The sequence below is a fragment of the Cottoperca gobio genome, chromosome 23, assembly GCF_900634415.1.
Source record: "Cottoperca gobio chromosome 23, fCotGob3.1, whole genome shotgun sequence".
Lineage (NCBI taxonomy): Eukaryota > Metazoa > Chordata > Actinopteri > Perciformes > Bovichtidae > Cottoperca > Cottoperca gobio.
Genome location: NC_041377.1, coordinates 15,734,670 through 15,755,536, shown reverse-complemented (window position 1 = coordinate 15,755,536; position 20,867 = coordinate 15,734,670). Strand labels below are relative to the sequence as shown.

The 20,867-nt window shown below is 41.5% G+C and overlaps 1 protein-coding gene across 14 annotated transcripts in view; it reads right to left on the bottom strand.

Moving 5' to 3' along the window:
* Positions 1 to 20,867, bottom strand: part of LOC115028126 (pleckstrin homology domain-containing family A member 5-like) — a 204,479-nt gene that overhangs the window by 43,162 nt on the left and 140,450 nt on the right. For all 14 annotated transcript variants that reach the window (XM_029461558.1, XM_029461561.1, XM_029461560.1 and 11 more), the window contains 3 exons: positions 11,619 to 11,793; positions 8,931 to 9,035; positions 4,188 to 4,260 (listed from right to left, as the gene is read on the bottom strand). In XM_029461558.1, coding sequence (XP_029317418.1) covers positions 4,188 to 4,260; positions 8,931 to 9,035; positions 11,619 to 11,793 — 353 coding nt within the window. The remainder of the gene's footprint in view (positions 1 to 4,187; positions 4,261 to 8,930; positions 9,036 to 11,618; positions 11,794 to 20,867) is intronic.

The following is a 20,867-nucleotide window of genomic DNA, read 5'->3' as shown; positions in this document are numbered from 1 at the left end:
TAATGTGAAAAAACTACACAAAAGTTGAGTTGATTAAAGCAGTGCCGTACCATGCAGTGGAAATGTGGCTCATGACAACATGGAAGTCTACCTTCATTGATGGTGTGATGACTGACGATGGAATAACACCTACTGAGGCTTATCAGAGCACGGCAGACAGAGACAGAAAGAGAAAGAGATGATTGGACGTTCTTACGAGCTCGGCCCGATGTAAGCTAAAGAAATGTTTTTCGTTCCTGTGTGTGGTACAAAGTGAGGACACACACAGAAACACTGCTTTCTGTTCTCTCCTTGATTGTTGTCTTTCACATCTCAGTGAAATTGAAACCACTGCAAATCATAAAAGATGTGAAACGCAGCCGTGAATGCATTATAGTCGACTCCTCTTAAATATTCTAGTAAACTCCTAGTAAATATTTACTGTATTGATGCCACATCAAAAAAATGTAAAACCTTGAAACAATCTGAGCTAATTCATGTTGGGAGGGTACGAACTGCATTATTTGATCGTGTCGTTGTGTTTCGAATAGCACAATTCTGGTTTGATGGGAGCTCACAACGCTACAAAAATATATGCAGCACAATAAAAAAGGCAGAAACACGTCTGCTGCACCGGCTGCAGCAAAAACCTACAGAGCCTCCAGCCAGCGCTGCTGTTTGCTTTAGCCGAGGCTGCACGGTGAGCAATGCAGCTCCTGCGGCCCCATCCCTGCTGCTGAATTATTGAGATAGTACAGAACACACACAGAAAATGAGCAAGAAAAAGAGGGAATGAGTAAGCCGGCATGCAAAGAAATGTTGTAGGTATACACTGTTGCATGAGTGGGTGTTTTCTTTTCAGAAGGATTTTTCACATTTCGAGTTTCTTCACCAGGTTCACTGAGGTTTTTGAGGAAGCGGCAAATTTGTCATGAAAAAGTTTTGTTTTTTTTGTCCGGATGAGTCCCTGACCTACTTAGAAAAATACTTAGATTAAGTTAAAGGTTTGGTTAAATTAATTACTATTATGAATTATGATTTATTACAACCAGATTACCTAGTTATTTTGTACTATTGGGCATCTATGGAGCCTGAACAGACAGATATTTCGATATTTCATAAAGGAATAATGTGTGCACACAAGATATTAGATCCATATATATTTACACAAGGTATTTCAAGATTATTACTTGCTCCCACGGTAATAATATTGATGGACAAGATAATAATTTGTCCACACATGTTATTTTCTTGTGCAAAAGTCCAAAGGAGGAAGTAACTAATTACGTTTACTCTCATTGCCATGAATAAGTAAGTAATGTATCCACTCTGGAGACCACATAGCTCCACTCTACATTCAATATACTGTTTTAAGTAGGCTACTTAAGATCCACACATCCAGTTTGAATTCTAATTTAGGAGCATTATTTCCTTCTTTTTTTTATTTCAGTTTGTAAAAAACAGTTGAGTAGGCTGTAAGCAGTATGCGTACTCTGATCTTCACTATTTACACAACTGGTTGAAATTTAATCGTCTTACTATTACATTACACTACTAATGTCATGAAAACAGAATGTATGCATTTTTATTCCCCTAAGAAGTTTATATCTATGTCTGCATATATGTTGCAAATCAAACACTAACCGTGATAAAAACCTATGAATATCTTGGAGTTTTACTAGATTCAGATCGTACTTATTGAAACCACATTCATACAATATGATCCCTCACCCCAAAAGAAACCATTGAACCAATAGTAAGACTATACAAAAGAGCTTATAAGATCCATGCCATTCATTCTCTCATTCTAACGCCTTGACTTTTCAACTACACGAACAATCTAGCAATTCAATGTTACTTTCAGATCCAAAACAATAAATCTTCTCCGATCAATTGCACATGCACTTATTCCAGTACCGCCTCACAAAAAAAACAATTATAGCCGGAAATCTTTTTTTCACACTTACACTAAAATATGGAATGAGATCCCTTATCACGTTAGAGCAATAACCTCTTATACATATTCCAAATAGGCATATAAACACCATTCGATGGAAGGACATACCTCATATCTGTAATGTCTTTGTAGTTGTTTATGTTTCTTTCTTTTTTTATTGTATTGTAATGTGATTCTTTCTTTTATGTACTGCAGAACAGGAGTCAGGTAGTTTAACTATAACACATTTAACGTAACTTTTAATCTTTTCCTGTATGATAAACAAAATAAAAGCAGTAAGCACAGGTTACACATTTACAGAAAATTGGAAACGTTAAAAAATGATCTAAATGTCAATCAAACATAACAGCATTTGATGTATCACTTCAACTGCAAGCACAAAAATGACAATAAGTTTGATACCTAATCAAATGGACTGCATTTATAAACTACTTTTCTACCTTAATGGACAAAGTGCTTTACAATTTGCCTCTCATTTACCCACTCACACACTACCAGCTACGGTTTATGTCGTACAAAGTGTTGGCCTTCCCATCTTGAGCAGTTGTCTTGCTCAAGGACACGTCGACACTCGGAACCAGTCAGTGATGGAACCGCCAAGTCTTGATTAGTGCCTTGCTCCTGAGCCACAGCCGCTCCAAGTCAAGTCGGTACACATATACCCATTTAAATGACGTAACGCTTTATTTAGTTCTTTGATCTAACATCCTGCTATGCTTTAGGCTGTGAGTTCCATCCTCGTTCAACTCAGAGGATTAACCCAGCTCCGCTTATCAAGTTATACTGCCAAACATTGTGATAGCCCAGATAACCTGCTTTATGTGATGTTGTGACAGCTATAATCTTTGGTGTATCTGGTAATAATTGGAATTATTATAGTGCATGTAAACACACTGAATTAATGAGATTTGAAGTAGGATGCTTATCGTCCCTGCTTATACAAAAATAATTAAGTATAACATCTCCAAATTCGGCAAACACATACCAACCTGAGTGACAGCGGGTACTTAGAATAAAGTGAGAAGCAGGAGAAAAACGGAAAAAAGAAGAGGTTATTATCGAAAGCCGAGCACGTCATTGTCCTTCCCGAGGACGCCTCCTCTCTCGTCCGTGCCTGGCTAAGCCAATAAACATCCAATTTTCCCTTGGGTTTGTCATGAAAGCGGCTACTGATTGCGCTCTGGGAGCGGCTAATTTGTCAATTTATGGAGATGGAAAAATCTCTCTCAAGGATTTAGGAGGAACAGATGAGCTTTTGTGAACGCAAAGTTCTAAATAAGGGGTTGCTGCAGCGTTGGCGTTGCAACCGTAGGTGACAGCAAGGACGAATACTTTTAACTGGCAAGGACACTTAACCCTTTGCCCTTCAATTTTACCTGTTACCCTACCCTTGATTAAACACAGTTGTCTGCTTGTTCCACAACCTCGTTCAATGAAATATCCCAACAAACTCTTTCAATGATGAGAGCACCACAAAATCCATTCAACTCCAAAAGTATTGTGTGAAATCTCTATGGGAGATATTTCAGACTCAAAGCATAGCAAGATAGCACTTGTGACAATGTATTTTCGCATTTTTCAAGCCTTCAAAAATGAAAATAACTTCTGTCTTTATTCTCCTTTTTCCTTACAAACCTTGTAAAATCTCCAGCTGCTAAAAGTTTGTTGTTAATAAGATTTAATCTCAGTCATTTTTTTTTTCTTCTTTAATAAGCCTGTTAAATATTTTGACATCTATTTTGTCGGGGTGTGCTGGTGGAACCTTTATTGCATGTCATACCCCTTTCTCTCTTACTATGTTTGCTGTGAGCCTCTCTACCCTCACTGTCAAAAGAAAACAAAGAAAAATGAATGTCTTCAATATTTTAAAACGACTTCCTGACAATAGACCTTTTCCAGCCTTTGCATAACAATGCATTCATGTGAAGCACATGCAGGAAGTGAAGACCGCGGCAAATACACAGAGTGGAATAAAACACTGGGTCAGATACTAATTAGACGGTTTGGATACAGTACGGAAATCTCTAATCTGCACTAAATACGTTTTCCCTTCTTATTTATTCAGATTTTTCCCATAATTTGTCGTTTAATTAGGAGTTTAATATACGACGGCATGGTATGATCCTTGAAATACATACGCTTTCTTGAATTGCCCTCGAACAGAACATGGAATTGCTTTTGATTTGACAATTAATTCATTTAATTTCACAGCCTGCATCAAACATTTGGGTGTGTGTGTGTGTCTCCTCACCACGGTAGTAGAAGAGGCACATGTCACACAGAACGAACCACCTCTTCTTCCACAGCTTCATGCCTGTGCTGTCCTGCAGGGGTCAAAGGTCACAGTCTTTACAGAGAACAACAGACCTTCTCTCTCTCTCGCTCACAGACATAAACACACACCTACACTCCCTTTACTTTGATCTCACCTCACTTCCCTCCTCTTGACACCCTCGCAGTCTCTCCCTCTGGCTGCTTCTCTTAACCAGCTTCTATCTCCCCCTCTGAGACAAATTGCTCCGTTTTATCTCTTCATAACGCATTGACAAATATGCCTCTGTGGTGCTCGGGGCGAAGGACTGCGCTTTGTTCTCACTGCTGCTTCTCTAGTTCTTTTTTATTCACTCCCTAGTGTAGTAATGCAGCAACAATACCGTGTTTTTTGAGATCATTCGCTCACTGTTTTCAATATGTCGCGTTGGGCCACATATCCTGAAGCTTTGGGTAAACACTGATGACATTTCTTCTGTGAGGGAGCACTTTGCCTGACAGGTCTGTGGGGAAGAGAGAGCTATGCGGGTGTGAAGTGAATCGATTCTCATCTTGGGCTGAGATGGAGGTTATTTACAGTGACTCCGGGAATCGGAAAGCTGAGTTGAATAATACTTGGTGAAGCTGTCTTCAGGGAGCCGCGCAACGGTCAGAGGTCCACAGATCCACAGTAGATCTCAACGAGTGATTGGAAAGGTGATGAGAGAACAAGCTGAGCCTCAAGTTAAGTTAGCTAACGAACCAACGCTTGCAAACCAACAAATAATGAGACAGAACGCCATTTAGTTTCACTTCATTCATTCAGTCTGACGTATGGCTTATTTCTGATGCATGGTTCGACTCGACTCACTTTTTGTACCGAGTGCTTATTACGTAGTAAGGCCTCAGTGTAAGCAACATTCTTAGCTAATCGTCACAGCCACGTTGCCTGAAACTGCTGTGACATCATCTTCAACGCAACACTCGCTGGATCATTTAATCTACATGCGAGTGGCGTAGGTTACGGCCTAGTTTTGCGGGCTGCTATTTTTTAAAACCTATGTCGAGGAAATTAAGAAAATGGAGCCATTATTGATGGTAGCTTGGCTATTTAAAAATGGCTTTCTTCAGTTTTCTGCAGTGTTTCAACTCCACCTTCTAGTATCGGCTCAGCTTGCTTGGGACATCGATCAAGGTGGTACCAAAATAAATCGTCTATCGTCAACTTTTGCTAATGGGAAAAAAACAAAATAATCTGCATCTTTTTTCATGGATGTAGCTCGGTAGCTAGTTAGTTATGTACTGTATGAGATAAGACAAAGTACAATTGGCTGTCATTGGGCACAATGGCACAAACAAATCAAAAGGAAACAAGCACAATGTTACTGACATTAGTTGTCTTTCAGTTCATTTAAACAAAATTTTAAATGCGCACCACAAATGTATACATTTTACTTTAGTACTAACTATTTTCCTTTAACATTTTTCAATTTAATTTCCCTACCTTGTGGGCAGCCGGTGATCAGAATTTAAATCAACCCACACAGACACTTGAAACTTGCATAATCTAATAAAGTGAGCAGTATGCCATTTATGTTTTACATTATTCTTTTAAATCCCTTTCGAAGTTTGCGTGCAGGTTTCATATCTCTGTAAACTGGTTTTCATACTTAAGTAAAATGATTCGAAACAAGCAGCATTCTAGTAGGTACAGTAGAAAAAAACATTCAAAAGCATAAAATACTACAGCTCCATGTGAAGAGTGTGTGATTTTGTAGAAGTGGGCAAAAATCAAACAAGCTAAAACGAAAGTTACGTATGTAACTATGGTTCTATGAATCCTGGATGACCGCCAGAGGCAGTGCTTAACACTGAATACCGGTGTCATTGACGAGATCAGTCCTACAGAATCTTCTTGTGAAGTCACGAGGTTCCGAGTGACTAAGAACTCTGGCGGTCATCCAGGATTCATAGAACCGTAGTTACATACGTAACTTTCATTCTATTTCATCCTTACTGACCGCCAGAGGCAGTGCTTAACACTGGATGACTTATAACAACAGTCACGAGGAATCCCAAATACCTACCTCATAAAGGTGGCGCAGAGGGACTCTGCAGAAGAACCACGCCTAACGGATAAGGGGTGGCTACCTTGACCCTGTAAAACCTGGAGAATGTGCGGTGATGCCCATGTGGCCGCAGCACATATGTCCTCCAAGGGCACACCTCTCAGGTTTGCCCATGATGTGGAGACACTCCTGGTGGAGTGGCACTTTACACTGGGCGGCAGAGAATGGTCGTTCGCCCTGTATGCATGGGAAATTACATCCACAATCCAGTGGTACAGGCGCTGCTTCGAGAGAACGTAGCCTTTCTTAGGACCACCGTAACAGATAAAGAGTTGTTCTGACTGTCCTATGCATGCGGTATACATCTGCGGTATACCTGATATAAGCTCTGAGGGCTGGCACCGTGCACAAGAGTCTTCACCTTTCCTCCCTGTCTCCAATTCCAATTCAGATGTGAGCGTGCCAACACCCTAGGAAGGAACGCTGTATTTGGCCACAGCGTGACACCAGAGCCATCACAATTCCCCCTTAAACATGAATTGTTCACAGACAAGGTTGGTAGCTCCCCTACACACTTTGCTGAAATGATAGCAAGGAGAAAAACAGTCTTGGCCGACAGCCACCTCAGCTCTGCCTGTTCCAAAGAGAGGCAAGCATAGGGCGTCCAAAACCAGGGGCAGGTCCCATGTAGGAGCCCTTGGGGGGGCTTAACCTCAGAGCTCTCTTAAGAGGGATACCAGCCTGTGGATCCCCACTGTGTTATTGTCAACTTTAGTATGTTGCGAGAAAATAGCAGCCACATACACCCTAATGGTAGTAGGAGACCAGCCACCATCTAGGGACTGCAGAAACTCAAGGATAGTAAGCACAGAGAAACGTACTGGGTCCCTGTTTTGATCTGTACACCAGTCAGAAAACAGCTTCAATCCATCCTCATACTGCCGACGAGTAAACAGTGCTCTAACATTCAGAATAGTCATTTTGACAGGATCTATGCATTTACACAGCAGTGGTTCTGGTCCATCGGACAAACCCACAGCTGAAGGCGGCAGGGATCGGGATGCCAAATCCGAATCCTCCAGGTGTGACAGGTCCTTCCTGCCAGGGCGTCCCGCAGCAGAGTCTGTGCAGCAGGGAGACCAAGTTCTGGCTGGCCAAAAAAGGGGCCACCAGAAGAAGCCTGTGGCTCTGTCGAAGCACTCTGAGAAGTTCAGAGGAAGGGGTGGAAAGGTGTAGAGAAGACAGTCGGCCACGTATGAGCCAGAGCGTCCTGGCCCAAGGGTACGACAGCTGAGGCAGCTGCCAGTTTGCCCAAGAGGCGGGGAAACAGAAAGTAGGGCAAAGACTGACCTCCTCAGAAGAGGGGCAGAAGTTTAAGGATGTCGTCCATGCGTTGAGCCAATGGCCAGGCCCTCATAGTGACTGTGTCCAACGGTTAGATCTCAACCCCCCACGGCTGCCCGGTGGGGGCCTGAGCATAGCCGCGATGGTAGTGGGCTGGCCTCCCAGTGGCGTGCTCTTCTGAGGCCCTGGTGCCTACTGGAGTGGACTGGTGGCGGCCTCGGGGGGCAGCTATGTGGAACCCCTAGGCCTGCTAGGAGGGTCCTCAGACAAAGGTGACTGTGCCAGCCACACCTGGTTGCTGAGGGCTGCTGCGAGAGCACTCCTTGTAAAGAACAAGGCCAGGGAGCAGTATCTGCAGTGAGAGGGGAGGAGTGCGCTCCCTTCACTGATGCCGTTTGTAGGTTAGCGTGAGCTAAAGCACACTGCTAACTTGTAGAAACACCAGGTCAGGGAGCAGTATATGCAGTGAGAGGGGAGGAGAGCGCTCCCTTCACTGATGCAGTCTGTAGGTTAGCGTGAGGTAGAGCACACTGCTAACTTGAAGAAATCCAGTGTAGGAGATACTGTACGCCCACAGTTTAAGTGACGGCAAGCTCCTGCTACCACCAGTCAGATTTGAGCGTTTCTTCTAGAGCACTCAACTAACTGAAATTAAAAAACAGCGGTAACAATATTGTTTTACACCACACATATTAACGGCTAGATCCAGCAGCGTTAGCCAACACCGAGCGACACGCTCCAGTTGGCAAACATACATTTGTAGCTCATTGCAAAACTTAACGATCTCACCAACGATGAACTTGACCGGATCTTCCGCCAGTATGAAGGTCCAAAATCGGTGACACACAGTTCCCTCTTGGAGAGGCACAGCCCGTCGCAGCCTCTGGAGGGAGAGTAACCCGCAGCTCCGACCAACGCGGTCGCGAGGCTACAGCGACGAACTTTAAGTAATAGTATATCTCCTGATTAGCTCAAGCTAATGCTCAGAGAGTACTCACCTGCGTCTTAGCAAGAAATTAAGAACTGATCTCGTCAATGACACCGGGTCTTATACAAGTTATTCGAGGTCACACGTGACTTTGTTGATATAAATATTCGACCTGCGCATACGCGAGACGGAACGTATTCAGTGTTAAGGATGAAATACAACACTGTTACGGTACAACCATTTCAGGAAAAATATTTTAGTATGAGAACACACAGATACGGATAGATATTTGTATTTCCCAAAATATTTCTTTACTTATTTCCCACTAAACAATAAACAATGAAAATGTCCCACCAAAAACTCAAAGACATAATCTTTAAATTGAATGGCCTTCCTCCTGTACCTGTTTGTAAAGCCAGTTGCTCTTGATCACCGGGGCATTGGGGTTCCTCTTGATGGAGTTTGACCTCTTCCCAAAGTTGTGAATTTTTTTGGAAGACCTAGAAGGCTGTTGAAAACACAGAAATGGTTAAGAAATGTAAATAATTTTGTATCTATACGGTATATCCAGCTCTACAGAAGAAACATTTTTTAATAAATAAGTCGCACAAAAGAATCCATAAACCTTTTTATAAAAACATCTTTCCATCTTGGATCGCCTACAGAGAGAACACAGCAGAGAACTCCAGAGATACGGAGGGAGAAAAAAACAAAAAAACAAAATAACAGCTACTCTCCCTGATCTCAACACAACAATCTGACGTGACAAGTGTTTGGTGCACCGACGGTAAAGAAGCTTGAATGGTAAAACAGCAGCTTCTCCAGCAGCTATAAAAAGCAACAGCAGAGGTGTATTCAGCTCATTAAACAAAGCATATTCCACATCCCCCATACATCATGGCACACTTACTGAAAAATGCAGCACTGCAGCATAAACATCTCTTTTAAGTCAGCCAATATAAGAAAGGTATAAGGAGTTGTTTGATTAAATCTAAATTGAAGACACATAGGACACATGTTGACATAATATGTGTGTATTTATTAGAGTGAAGTTTCCTAAAGTTTTTGGTGGTGGTTCAAGCACTATTTTCTCTGGACTTTAACACGAGAGACTGAAAATAGAGTCCTGCATGTGGTTAGGTTAAGGTTTAGGCTACTAAAATCTATCTAAAGATAGAGGGTAGTCCTACGGTATGCTATCAAAACTGTAAAGACCTTTATGGCACATTTGTGATTTTGGGCTATCTAAAAAAACTAATTGAATTGACTTAAAACAGTTAAGGAAAGATCCTGGTTGTGGTTAACTATTGAAAAGTAAACATCCTGTCACCATGGACTTTAAACGAAGACGATATAAGCGTGAACAGAAATGTTAATCATGCTGTAGTTGCTACTAGAAAATATAGCAGGGAAACAATTTATTTTGGCCAGTTTAAACAAAAGTGAAAATAGTAATAATTAATGAATTAATACAATTATTAATATTAATATATATATTACATTTTATTGTAATACAATCAAATAAAAAATAATGAATTAATAAGCATTATTCTTGAAACCACAGAAATTCTAATTGGATCTACCTATGAATATTAATTGCATTTGTGTAGTTTACTAAGAATTTATAAACGCATACGCAGTTTAATTTAACAGCGCAGTTACCTGTGAAGATGATACACTCGCCGCTAATACTGCTGAGTTAGCGGGCTTTATACTCCCACTTCAACAGCCTGACAGGAGCGGAAGTGACATATTCCAGATAGTGGCATATTCCAGGACAGTCACTGAGTGTTGGGAGTCAGTGACGACTCAGCATGTTACCATTATTAAATGGCACAGCATTATGGAAACAACATTTGAATTAAGTGTATTTTGTATTATTTTATTTATTCCCTCTATCAAAAACAAATGTTAAAACACTTTTGGTTCACCTACAGGCGGAGAGTTAGATAAGAAAATTGACAACACTCATGTCTGCATGTTAAATATTAACGTATTTTAAAGGTTTAATCTGTAAACTAAGCCAGAATTTAGACCTAAAACATAAAATAGAAAAGTTAACTAACATTAACAACAGAATTTGAAGCAGTAACGGTGTTGACATTATGTAACAGACGTCTATATATTGTGTTGCAGAGATATCTACTAAAAATAGCATGATTACTGACTCCGTCCACTCTAGCAGGTAATAGTGAGTCGATGTAGCGCCTGTCTGCCCTCAGTATAGAGGGAGAAAAAGTATAGCTGCCTGACTCCGGTAGTCTCAAGGCTTGTCAGCATTACCTCCATGATCCCTGCACATATCCTAAGTGACAGAAATTAGAAAACGGCTCGCACCCTCGCCTCGTTCTCACCAGCCGCAGGAGGCTTCTCCGCCGGTGGTCCGTAACCAGTCAGCAGAAAGCACCGATTTAGCCGACTCCCCACCAGATTGTCAAACTTGGTGCCCATGATGCAATGAATGTGATAAAAGTTCTGCTTTTCATTTTGATATGTCAGAATTCACTGTCCAGAAAGTGATATTCTGCACATCCTAGGGCTACCATACCAAGTAGCTTATTCTGGTGTTATGCTGGTGTTTGTTATAGGTTTCAAATGACTGCAAGGGAGTCATTTAAGAGTTGGATTATGCAACAACAAAAAAAGATGCTAGGAAAAAAGGATGGTGTATCCTGACCAGGCGCATATGTGGGTTTACGACCGATACACACATCTGATGATGGTTTGTTACTCTGAACTATTCACACGGTGTCATATCATCTGTGCGTTTTAAGAGAATGGTACTGGTATTTTGTTCGAGTTAGTTAGCCATGCTGAAGTTTATAAATGTTCACTATCCTTCTTTAGTGTGCTAGCTTGCTTAAAAGTAAAATGCTAACGCAAAAAGACAAATAAAACAATGCAAAACAGGCTCCCCTCTTTTATAACCCCACTATGGTGGATAAAGCCCAACAACCTTATCCACCATAGTCTGCCTGTGTCTGCTAATGATGCCTGATATATGTAATGTTATTATTAGACCTCATCTAGACCCGCGGTTAAACTGCTCAACGGATCTATGCTTAAGATTTAAGACTGGATGGAGACTGACCCGTGTGGATGAAGTGGAGGTAACGGTGGCAATATTGACGGTGGTGTCCGGGCTGCCGGGGAAGGTGCTGTAGTCGGAGCCACCCGTGTAGTTTGATGCCTCGCTCATGGTGCTCATGGGACGTTCTTTCTTGTCACTGCTGCTGTCCTGCTCTGACGAAGCCTTGGGAGCTGGCCTGCCAAAGGGCGAGAGACATTGAGAGACAAAGACAGAGGTAGTCAGTCAGACATTTGACCTCTAGATTAAGAAAGTACAGGACCAAGAAACACTGGGTGACGCGTATGTATTTGCGTGTGCTGGTATCGCAACCAATCGTGCTACCAAGTTGACAGAGAGGAGTTGCTAATCGCAAAGACAGAATCTGACTCGATGACTATCAAGCTAGCCAATCAGCCAATCTGCCAACCCCCACACATCTCATCAAGCAGACCCTCTCTTAATGACACACTAACTCTGTCAGGGCCATTAAAGAGTGGGAAGTTGAGAACGAGAGTAAAGGGTAGAGTGGCTTAAATGAGTGCAAGAGAAGGAGGTGACGCAGAAACAGAGATAAAGAAAGGGAGAATGTGAAGGAAGACAGTTGCTCGCATGAATCACAGCTATTATTCTCTGGGTGTCAGTTCTGATACATGCCTCGACGTCCAACCAATTTCAATGACCTGCCAAATTGGCATGACAAATTGAACCAGCTCAAAGTTTTTTGCCCCTGGTCCAGTAAAAGGACAAAAGCTAATGTGGGAGAAAAAAAAAGTCCAAGGTCCCACAGTGACAGCCCCATCTTTGCTCCCAGGGTCAGCAGAATATAAGCAAAGCACGTCAATGAAACTCATTGTCCAAGTTGTTATTATTGTTGACGTCACATAAAACATTTTTTTTTTTCTTTACAAATTCTGAATTCCCACCAAATACCATTGAGTATTTTAGGCTATCTTTTAACTCATTGTTCTGAGTATTTACGCCTTTTTTTAGCACGCAAATTTTAACACAGCAGGAAGTTGGGACTATGTAGAGAAACCCAAGCTGTGTTGTAATAAATTGAACTTAATTCAGCTCAATATTAATTTTCTCCCATTGTAAAAAGCAGTACATTATATATTTTGATGAGCTGCTACTGGTAATCAAAAGAACAAGGATATTCTCTTCCAATAAATATATGAAATTGTGGAGTGGGTCAAATAGGAAAATACTCCTAGAGAAGTAATAAACAGTAAAAACAATCATTACATCATTATTTTATTTTTAACATGTTAATCTTCACAAACCAATACTGAAAATGTGTTTTACAGTATGTAAAGATAAGCAATTAATCCACTTTATACAAAAAACAATAAGTGCTTTTGATGTTTTTCAGTTCACTTAACTTGTTCAGTGAGAAAAATCCAGTCTGTCTGAAATCTGGTTGAATGTCTGAGGTGGATATGCGCAGGACAGCTGACAGGTGATCATCAGTGATAGAGGATCTGTATCCGGATTTGTTGAACTTCGTCACTGAGAATGTCTGTTCACATATGTAGGTAGATCCAAAGAGGACCAGAATCTTCTGAGCATGTCTCCTCGTGTGTGGAAAGTTCTCCTCTTTCAGGGAAGAGTAAAACTTAGGCAGTGAGACTGACCTAAAGTGCTCTGACAGAAGTGTGTCAGACTGCAGGTCAATTAGTTCAAGCTGAACATCACTGGGTGCATCACCCACATTGCATGAAATGGGGAAAAATCATGTGCATTTCATTCTCAACTGTTTTAAAGTCTTGAAATCGCCTCCAAAACTCACCATGCAGTGCTTCTAACATGGATGAGTATCTGTGGAGGTGATCAGCTGATGGTGTGGCTTCCTTCAGTGTTGGCAAGTGGGTGAGAATGTTGTCCTCCATTTGGCTTGAGAGAAGCTGTAACTTTCTCATGAAAGCCTTCACTTCGCTGTACATTTCGTGTACAAAAAGGCCCTTGCATTGCAGTTTGACATTTAGTTCATTCATTAGTGCAGTCACATCTACAGCAAAACCAAGGTCTGCCATCCAGTCTGCATCTGAAAGCTGTGGGACGTCTTTTCCTTTCTTCACACAGAAGTCTTGACTCTCTTCTCTCAGGTCCCACTCTTTTGCCCACGCTGAGCCACCTGACTGGTAGCCTATGTCACGATATTTAGTCTCATTTTCCTCCAAAAGTGCAACAAACTGTCTGATTCAATGCTCTTGCCCTGATGAAGTTAACTATTTTAGTTACAACATCAACAACATGATTAATTTATTGAACTGACAACACTTCCTGATGTATAATACAATGCAAAAATACCAATTTCTGTTCAGGGTTCATTTATGTCACTTTATACTGCACTCTCTTCAAAAGTCTGAAATTTTTCCCCATCAGATTTGGACAACCATCCGTTGTCACGCCTGCCAGCTTGACCCATTTCAGTCCCAACTTGTCCACACATGCATTTACCTCTGTGAACAAATCACTTCCTGTTGTTGTCCCTTTCATTGACTGCAGGCTGCCAGCTCCTCCGTGATTATGAAGTCCTTAGTTATCCCACGTAGGAAGATGAGTAGCTGGGCAGTGTCACTCACGTACATCGCAGCTCTCATCCAAAACCAAGGGGAAAAAAAGTTGACCACTCTGTTCTGCAGCTGAAGCTCCAGATGTCTCAATCCTCCTCGTTACAGTGCTTCAGGGGCACATTCTCAAATGCCTCCTTTTTCTCCGGGCATGAGTGCTGCAGAATCCACCAAACACTCCTTGATAAACGGTTTACTTTTTCTAGCGATTTATGTGCAATGTTTTGTAAAAAGTCCTTGTTGGTTTTGCAGTTTAGCTAGCAAAGCACCCGACTCCTTTTCCCGCTCTTCATCAGACAAGTTCTTGAACGGCGACTCAAATAGATCGTGTGCATGTGACGTCACGCTTACGTCCCAACCCGTAAGTCAGCCATGTTGGATGATATACACAACCAAGACGGCGCCCGTTCGCGTGTGAGTTGCTGCAACGCTTCGTAATTTTCTTTGTATTTAAACGTCTAAGATTGAAAGAAAAAGCCAATTGTGTGCGCAGTGTATAATTGTAGTAATAACGCTTCTCTGTAACGCTACTACGTAAGCTGTGGTTTAGCAACATAAATTGTGAGGATTTAACAGAAGAAAAAGCACAATTCACCCGTGTGTGTGGCGTGCACTTTATATCTGGTAAGAGCTCATGCTAAAGCTATGTTTTCAATGTTTACGTTAAACATTTGTGCTTATGATATACCCGAACACTGTAAGACCTTACTTCTCGTCACTAGGAGAATTGGCAAAGCTTTATGATGTAACATCGCCGCTCTTCTCACTCACAAACCACGGCTTGAGCGGTGTATCTCGAGATCTTTGCGAGTGATTTACACGGGCATGGACGAGCACCCTGTCATCTTTCAGTGGTTTGGTAAGAAGACTACCAACCCAGCCAGAAAAAAAGAAATTATAAGCATCTAAGCTCTTGTACGCCTTCATTTGTGCGTTGGTTGCCCACAACGTTTGTAGCACAAGGTAGTTCACAATATCCGGATATTCAATCGGCAGTAATGACTCCAAATCCTCAATATAATCCGATGGCTTTAGCGTGTACGGGTCAAGGCCGCACATTTGGAATTTTTCTCTGAATCTTGCCTTTGCTGAGGACTCCAGAGAGTCAGAATACTTTGAAGAAGTCGGAGTTGTATTGCTGTTGTTGTTCGCTTTAGACGCCATTGTTGATTTGTATAACAACCAACATGGAGTCGCACGCATACGTCACACAGTTTTGTCACGTGTTTGCACACTACCTATTGTAATCCTTGAACACAGCGACCTGCGCACCACAAACTAAGCACACAGCTTTACCTTTGACTTCTGTAAATAAATACATAGCAGTCCATGTCTTCTTGAAAACGTGGCATTCTGTATCAATCTTTCTTATTTTGGCGTGAGTGGACATTTTGAGGGCTAGCCGGCCAGCATCACTTGTAGCTGTTCACTCGCGCGGCGCGCATACGTAAATAAAGAACAACAGCACCCTTTTCAAAATAATAGCAACACAGTTATAAAGTTATTTACATCATGCACGAAATACAATGGTGTTACTTTTATTTTGAAAAGGGTGCTGTTAAAAAATATATATATACTTTTTCATATGTTATAATTTACGATTGTCCTCACACGGGCCGGACAGGGTCGGCCAAAGTGCCGGATGTGGCCGTACAATGCCCAGGTCTGCCCTAGAGCCTAGAGGTGGAGGAACCAATGAATACACCTGTACTGAGTGTGGCCCCAGTTTACAGACACACACACACACACACACACACACACACACACACCGATAAAAACATCTCCCATGGTTTCCCGAGTGTATTACCTTCGATTGTCCCACACTGCCGATCAGATAACGAACCCCCGGGATAAAACATTGACGCCTTTATCTCGGCCTGCAGCACTTTCTTCTCTGTCAACATTACCTCTCTTTCCTGCCCAATCTCTTTGTAATACCAACCTCTTCTTACCTTTTCATTCTTCATCCTGCACAGCATCTAACTTACATGAAACCACAGTTAATGACCACTGATCCCCATCCTTTACTATACTGTACTAAAGTATTGTACTTTGATCAAAATTGCAGCACAGAAGGACTGCAATTGGCATGCCAACCATTTAAATACTTTAGCAGATCTCGTATATTCCACACTGACAGCTCTGATAATCTCCTTATTTTTCACCCTACTCAGCAACATGCAGTCCCCTTGAACCCTTGAATTGGACACAGGGCTCGCTAGAAGCTACGGCAGATATTTTGTTATTATTACATTTTCTTTTGAATGGGGCTTTACAGAGAACTAGCTTCCTAGCATTGCAGCAGAGACAACTCCTCATACATGAAGAGGGTATTTTGAAGGGCAAACTTGAAACCTGCATTACGAAGACGAGCTGCCTGAAATGACCAACAAGTTCAAATATTATGTGCCACCCAGCAGGGTATTATACAGTATTTGTAGGTGTTTATCTCGGGCATCTTTCCACACTGCAATTTGTTTAAATCTCTGGGTGCAAAAACACCAGTGAGTGAATCCGAATCATGGAGTTGATACACACATTATTTTTTCACTTATGGAAAAGGCTTTTTTCAACATTCTGGCAACATTCACATATACCAATCTCAATTGTGTGCGTGTGTGTGTGTGTGTGTGTGTGTGTGTGTGTGTGTGTGAGTGTGTGTGTGTGTGTGTGTGTGTGTATGTAGTGTCTGCAAGCAAAGGCATTTAGCCTTTAGAAAAGCCACAGTTGCCAGAGGCAAATGTTCTGAAATTTTCCCCCATTTTGTAGCTCTGTCAGTGACCGGTGAATTGCCAGCTAATTGACTGTGAATGACAGAGGAGGCTTTCACTCGCCTCTAGTAAGAAGAGCCCTACATCTAAGGCCGGGTGACTAACACACACACACAACAAAAGTCACCCAGTGATAGCCAATCTGTTTTTCTCTCTTTCTGTCTCATCTCATCTGCCTTTTCATCTTTCAGTTGCACGGTTATCTTAGTCTTTATAAATGTTTCCTCTATCAATCCTTTTTTCATTCGGCTGCTCTGTTTACTGCCGCTTCAGTGACTTGCTGATGAAACCGGTTTGTGTGAGCGCCGGCAATGCAGGCCCTCACTCTGTCATCTGAGCAGGATCAGAGAGGGGTGCAATGGAATCAAATGTATTTTTATTTTTTTTATCCTGATCCATCTCTGTGCTGTATGTCTTCCAATGGGATTTGAGCACCAATTATTTACTTATTTTTCTGTGAATGTGAATGATGTAACTAATGACTCAGCTCTATTTGAAAAGATCCATTTGTTGTTCTCTGTACTATTTTACTTGTGGTTTCAGTCAAAGGAAATGTCTCATTGTTGTAACATAACAACGGCAACTTCAATAAATATTAGTTCTGAAACAGACAATGCTAATAAAAACATCATGCGCAGGAACTGTATCTGTATCTACACTGTCGGATCAGACGTGACTGACTGACTCCGTGGAGCTTTTAACTTCCACTTCCATCAGCTAATCAACGTTGTTGTACCAATTCATACCCCCATGCCCAATGCTCCACAGCTAGGTGACATGATGACACTACATCGTTCACAAATTAATGCTGTGAGATGCAGTTGAAAATACTGATCCCAATGTCAGGAATGAACTTCCATGCCCACATCAGTTGATCCAAAATGCAGCAGCACGTGTATTGACAAGAACTAGGAAACGGGATCATATCACTCCTGTATTAGCTGCTCTGCACTGGCTCCCGGTAAAATACAGAATAGAATTCAAAATCCTTCTCCTGACTTACAAAGCAATTAATGGTCAGGCTCCAGCATATCTTAAAGATCTCATAGTACCTTATAAACCAACTAGAGCATTGCGCTCCCAGACTGCAGGGTTACTTGTAGTTCCTAGAGTCTCTAAGAGCACAATGGGAGCCAGAGCCTTCAGCTATCAAGCTCCTCTCCTGTGGAACCAGCTTCCAGTTTGTGCTCGGGAGGCAGACACCCTCTCCACATTTAAGAGCAGGCTAAAGACTTTCCTTTTTGATAAAGCTTGTAGTTAGGGCTGGCTCAGGTTTACCTTGGATCAGCCCCTAGTTATGCTGCTATAGGCTTAGACTGCTAGGGGACACCTCCCTGCTCTCCTCCCTCTCTTCCTCTCTCCTCCCCTCCCTCTCTCTTCTTCTCCCTCTCTATCTGTAATGCATTATGTAAATGTGTGTTACTAACACAGCATCCGGGCCATAATCCCTGGAATTTCTGTGTCTTTCATGTGGCAGGTTGCCACTGATAAAGTTTACGTCAGGATCATGAATCGTGGCTGCGCCTGCTGCCCTGGTCCTGCTGGACACCGGGAAGCCTTTTTGACATTTTCCTGAATTCATCGATACTTTCTCTTTTTTCAACACAACATAATTTCTGTCAAATGTTGTATTTGTACTATGTTGTTTATCCTGTACACACGACATCTATTGCACGTCTGTCCGTCCTGGGAGAGGGATCCCTCCTCAGTCTCTCCCTGAGATCAAGCAGATCATTCTAAAAAAAGGTATGTCATTTTCTTTAGCATCTGATACTCAAAATCCCGTTTGCACTGGAACACATCACAAAACTCCAGAGGTCAGCGACAAGTGTGTTGTCTAACAAACATTGCTGTGGCACCCCTGACTTCTTTTTTTATCTGCTGTAATTTCTCAAATATAAGACTGCACTGACACTTCCTGGAGCCTCTCAGGAATAGTAGGGAGCATGCCCGTGATATGTGGGAGGCTTCTAATGTAAAAAAATCTAAGCAGGAAGTGTTGAGTTTCAATGACATTAGCTTTACGATTGGGGGAAAAAATGGTGAATGTGAAGTCACGGATGGAATTAGTTGTGAAAATGTTCTGAATGTATCAAGACAACAAGTAACATGGAGGAAGTAGCACATTTAAACACAAGCAGATAAGAGAACAGGGAAAATTCTTACTAAAAATGTAATAACTATACTACTACTAACTACTTAAATACTATCTCTAATATAAGCATGTTTAAATAAAGTTGCTATCCTACATACAACATGGGATATGAAAAGAAAATTGTGAGCAGACAAATTTCTAATGCTAAATGAAACTAGTACCTTCTTGAATAAATCCTGTTTGTTCTAGCTGTGAGAATTACTTATGGTACACGTCTCAGTAATGAATTTCTCTTACTTTTATGTTTCTTGATTCGATCAACGGGTCACAGTTCACTATGAGAAAGTTTAAAGATTTAGCCTGGGGGGAAATATTAGGCCTGTACTTTCCTACCCTGTCATTTAGCAAGTACAAAGTGTGTATAGTCACATTAAAGCCTGACACTTGATTTAATTTCATAATTTCAAGAGGTAATACAAAACCACTGCAGAAGGAAAAAGCGATTTCATTTGACGGTAACAACAAAAACACATTCCTGTTAAATTACACACAGGGTTATTATTCAGAGAAGTTGGCAAACACATTAATCATCCAGAATATCGTTTGTGCGTTAGCGTTGCGTAGCGGCTCATCAAGCACACAGAGTCGGAAATAAAGTTAGTGTTAGTATGAGGTAAAATCAAGCAGAAGAACGAGAATTCTCAGAGGAAGGGAACCTTGAATTGAAGATGAATGGAGCTGAATGGAGCTGAAGACAAAGCTGCAAGAGGCATCCTGACATTTTGAATCAATGTGGTATTGCTTTCCTTTCCAGTGGTAGCAGAGTGATGTTTCACTATTTCGAATTTACTGAAATAAATGGCATTCCTTGATTGTTTGCCGTCTAGCGGAGTCATACGAGAAGATCAGTATCATGTGTATCAGTCCAATACAGAGATACGTTTAGCTAGTTTGCCACAGATACTTTCCAGTATCATAGGGAAACTAACAACACAGCAGACACTGAAAGAAAATAATATTCTGTAGTTTCTGAGTAAGTACTGGGTCCCATCATAATTAGCAATCCCTATAATATCATACTGACAATAAGAGGAATAAGCACTTTGTAGAGTAGCTACAACATAAATAAGGTATGTTACTATATGATATATAATAATGAGATTAAGTTAGAGGACATTTTCTCTGGTCTGTCTCTTGCTTTCCAACATACTTCCCATTATCAAATTATCAGCTGTTTATTGGAGATGGGGGAACTGAAGCGGACTCTTTTCTCCTGTAAAACAGAAACACTACCTTTTGAGAAGATTTCAGATATGGGTGCTTTCCATTTAGCTAATGTGGCTCCTTGCTCCTTTCACTCGCGTCCCTTCCTCGCGTCTTATCTCTCTCCAGCAGGGACGTGAGAGAGAGACGTGAGGACGCAGCAATTGTATTTACAAAATGGGACATCTGTCAAATGTGTAGAAATATTTGAGTAGCAATTTAAGAGAAATACACCTGGTGGCTCCAGTACTAATTATAGATTTGTTTCAGGGTGGACCTCCATCAATTTACGGGAAGACAGATGAGCGAGGTAGAGGGGGAAACATAATAGGTAGAAGAAAAAGAACCCCATGAATTTCTTTCTGCGGCTTATTTTAGTAAGTTTATGAGTTTGGCATATTCTTCACCTCATTCTGGTGCACCGCTATGGGCTTATCTGCCTCCCCTGAGGCCATTGAACACTACATTACATTGGAACTACTGTTGGTGAGAACTGCATTGTACTTGGTGCTTTTTTAGCATTAGACAAGCTAAAGTGTTTTTAATAGATATGAGAAAATAATATAAG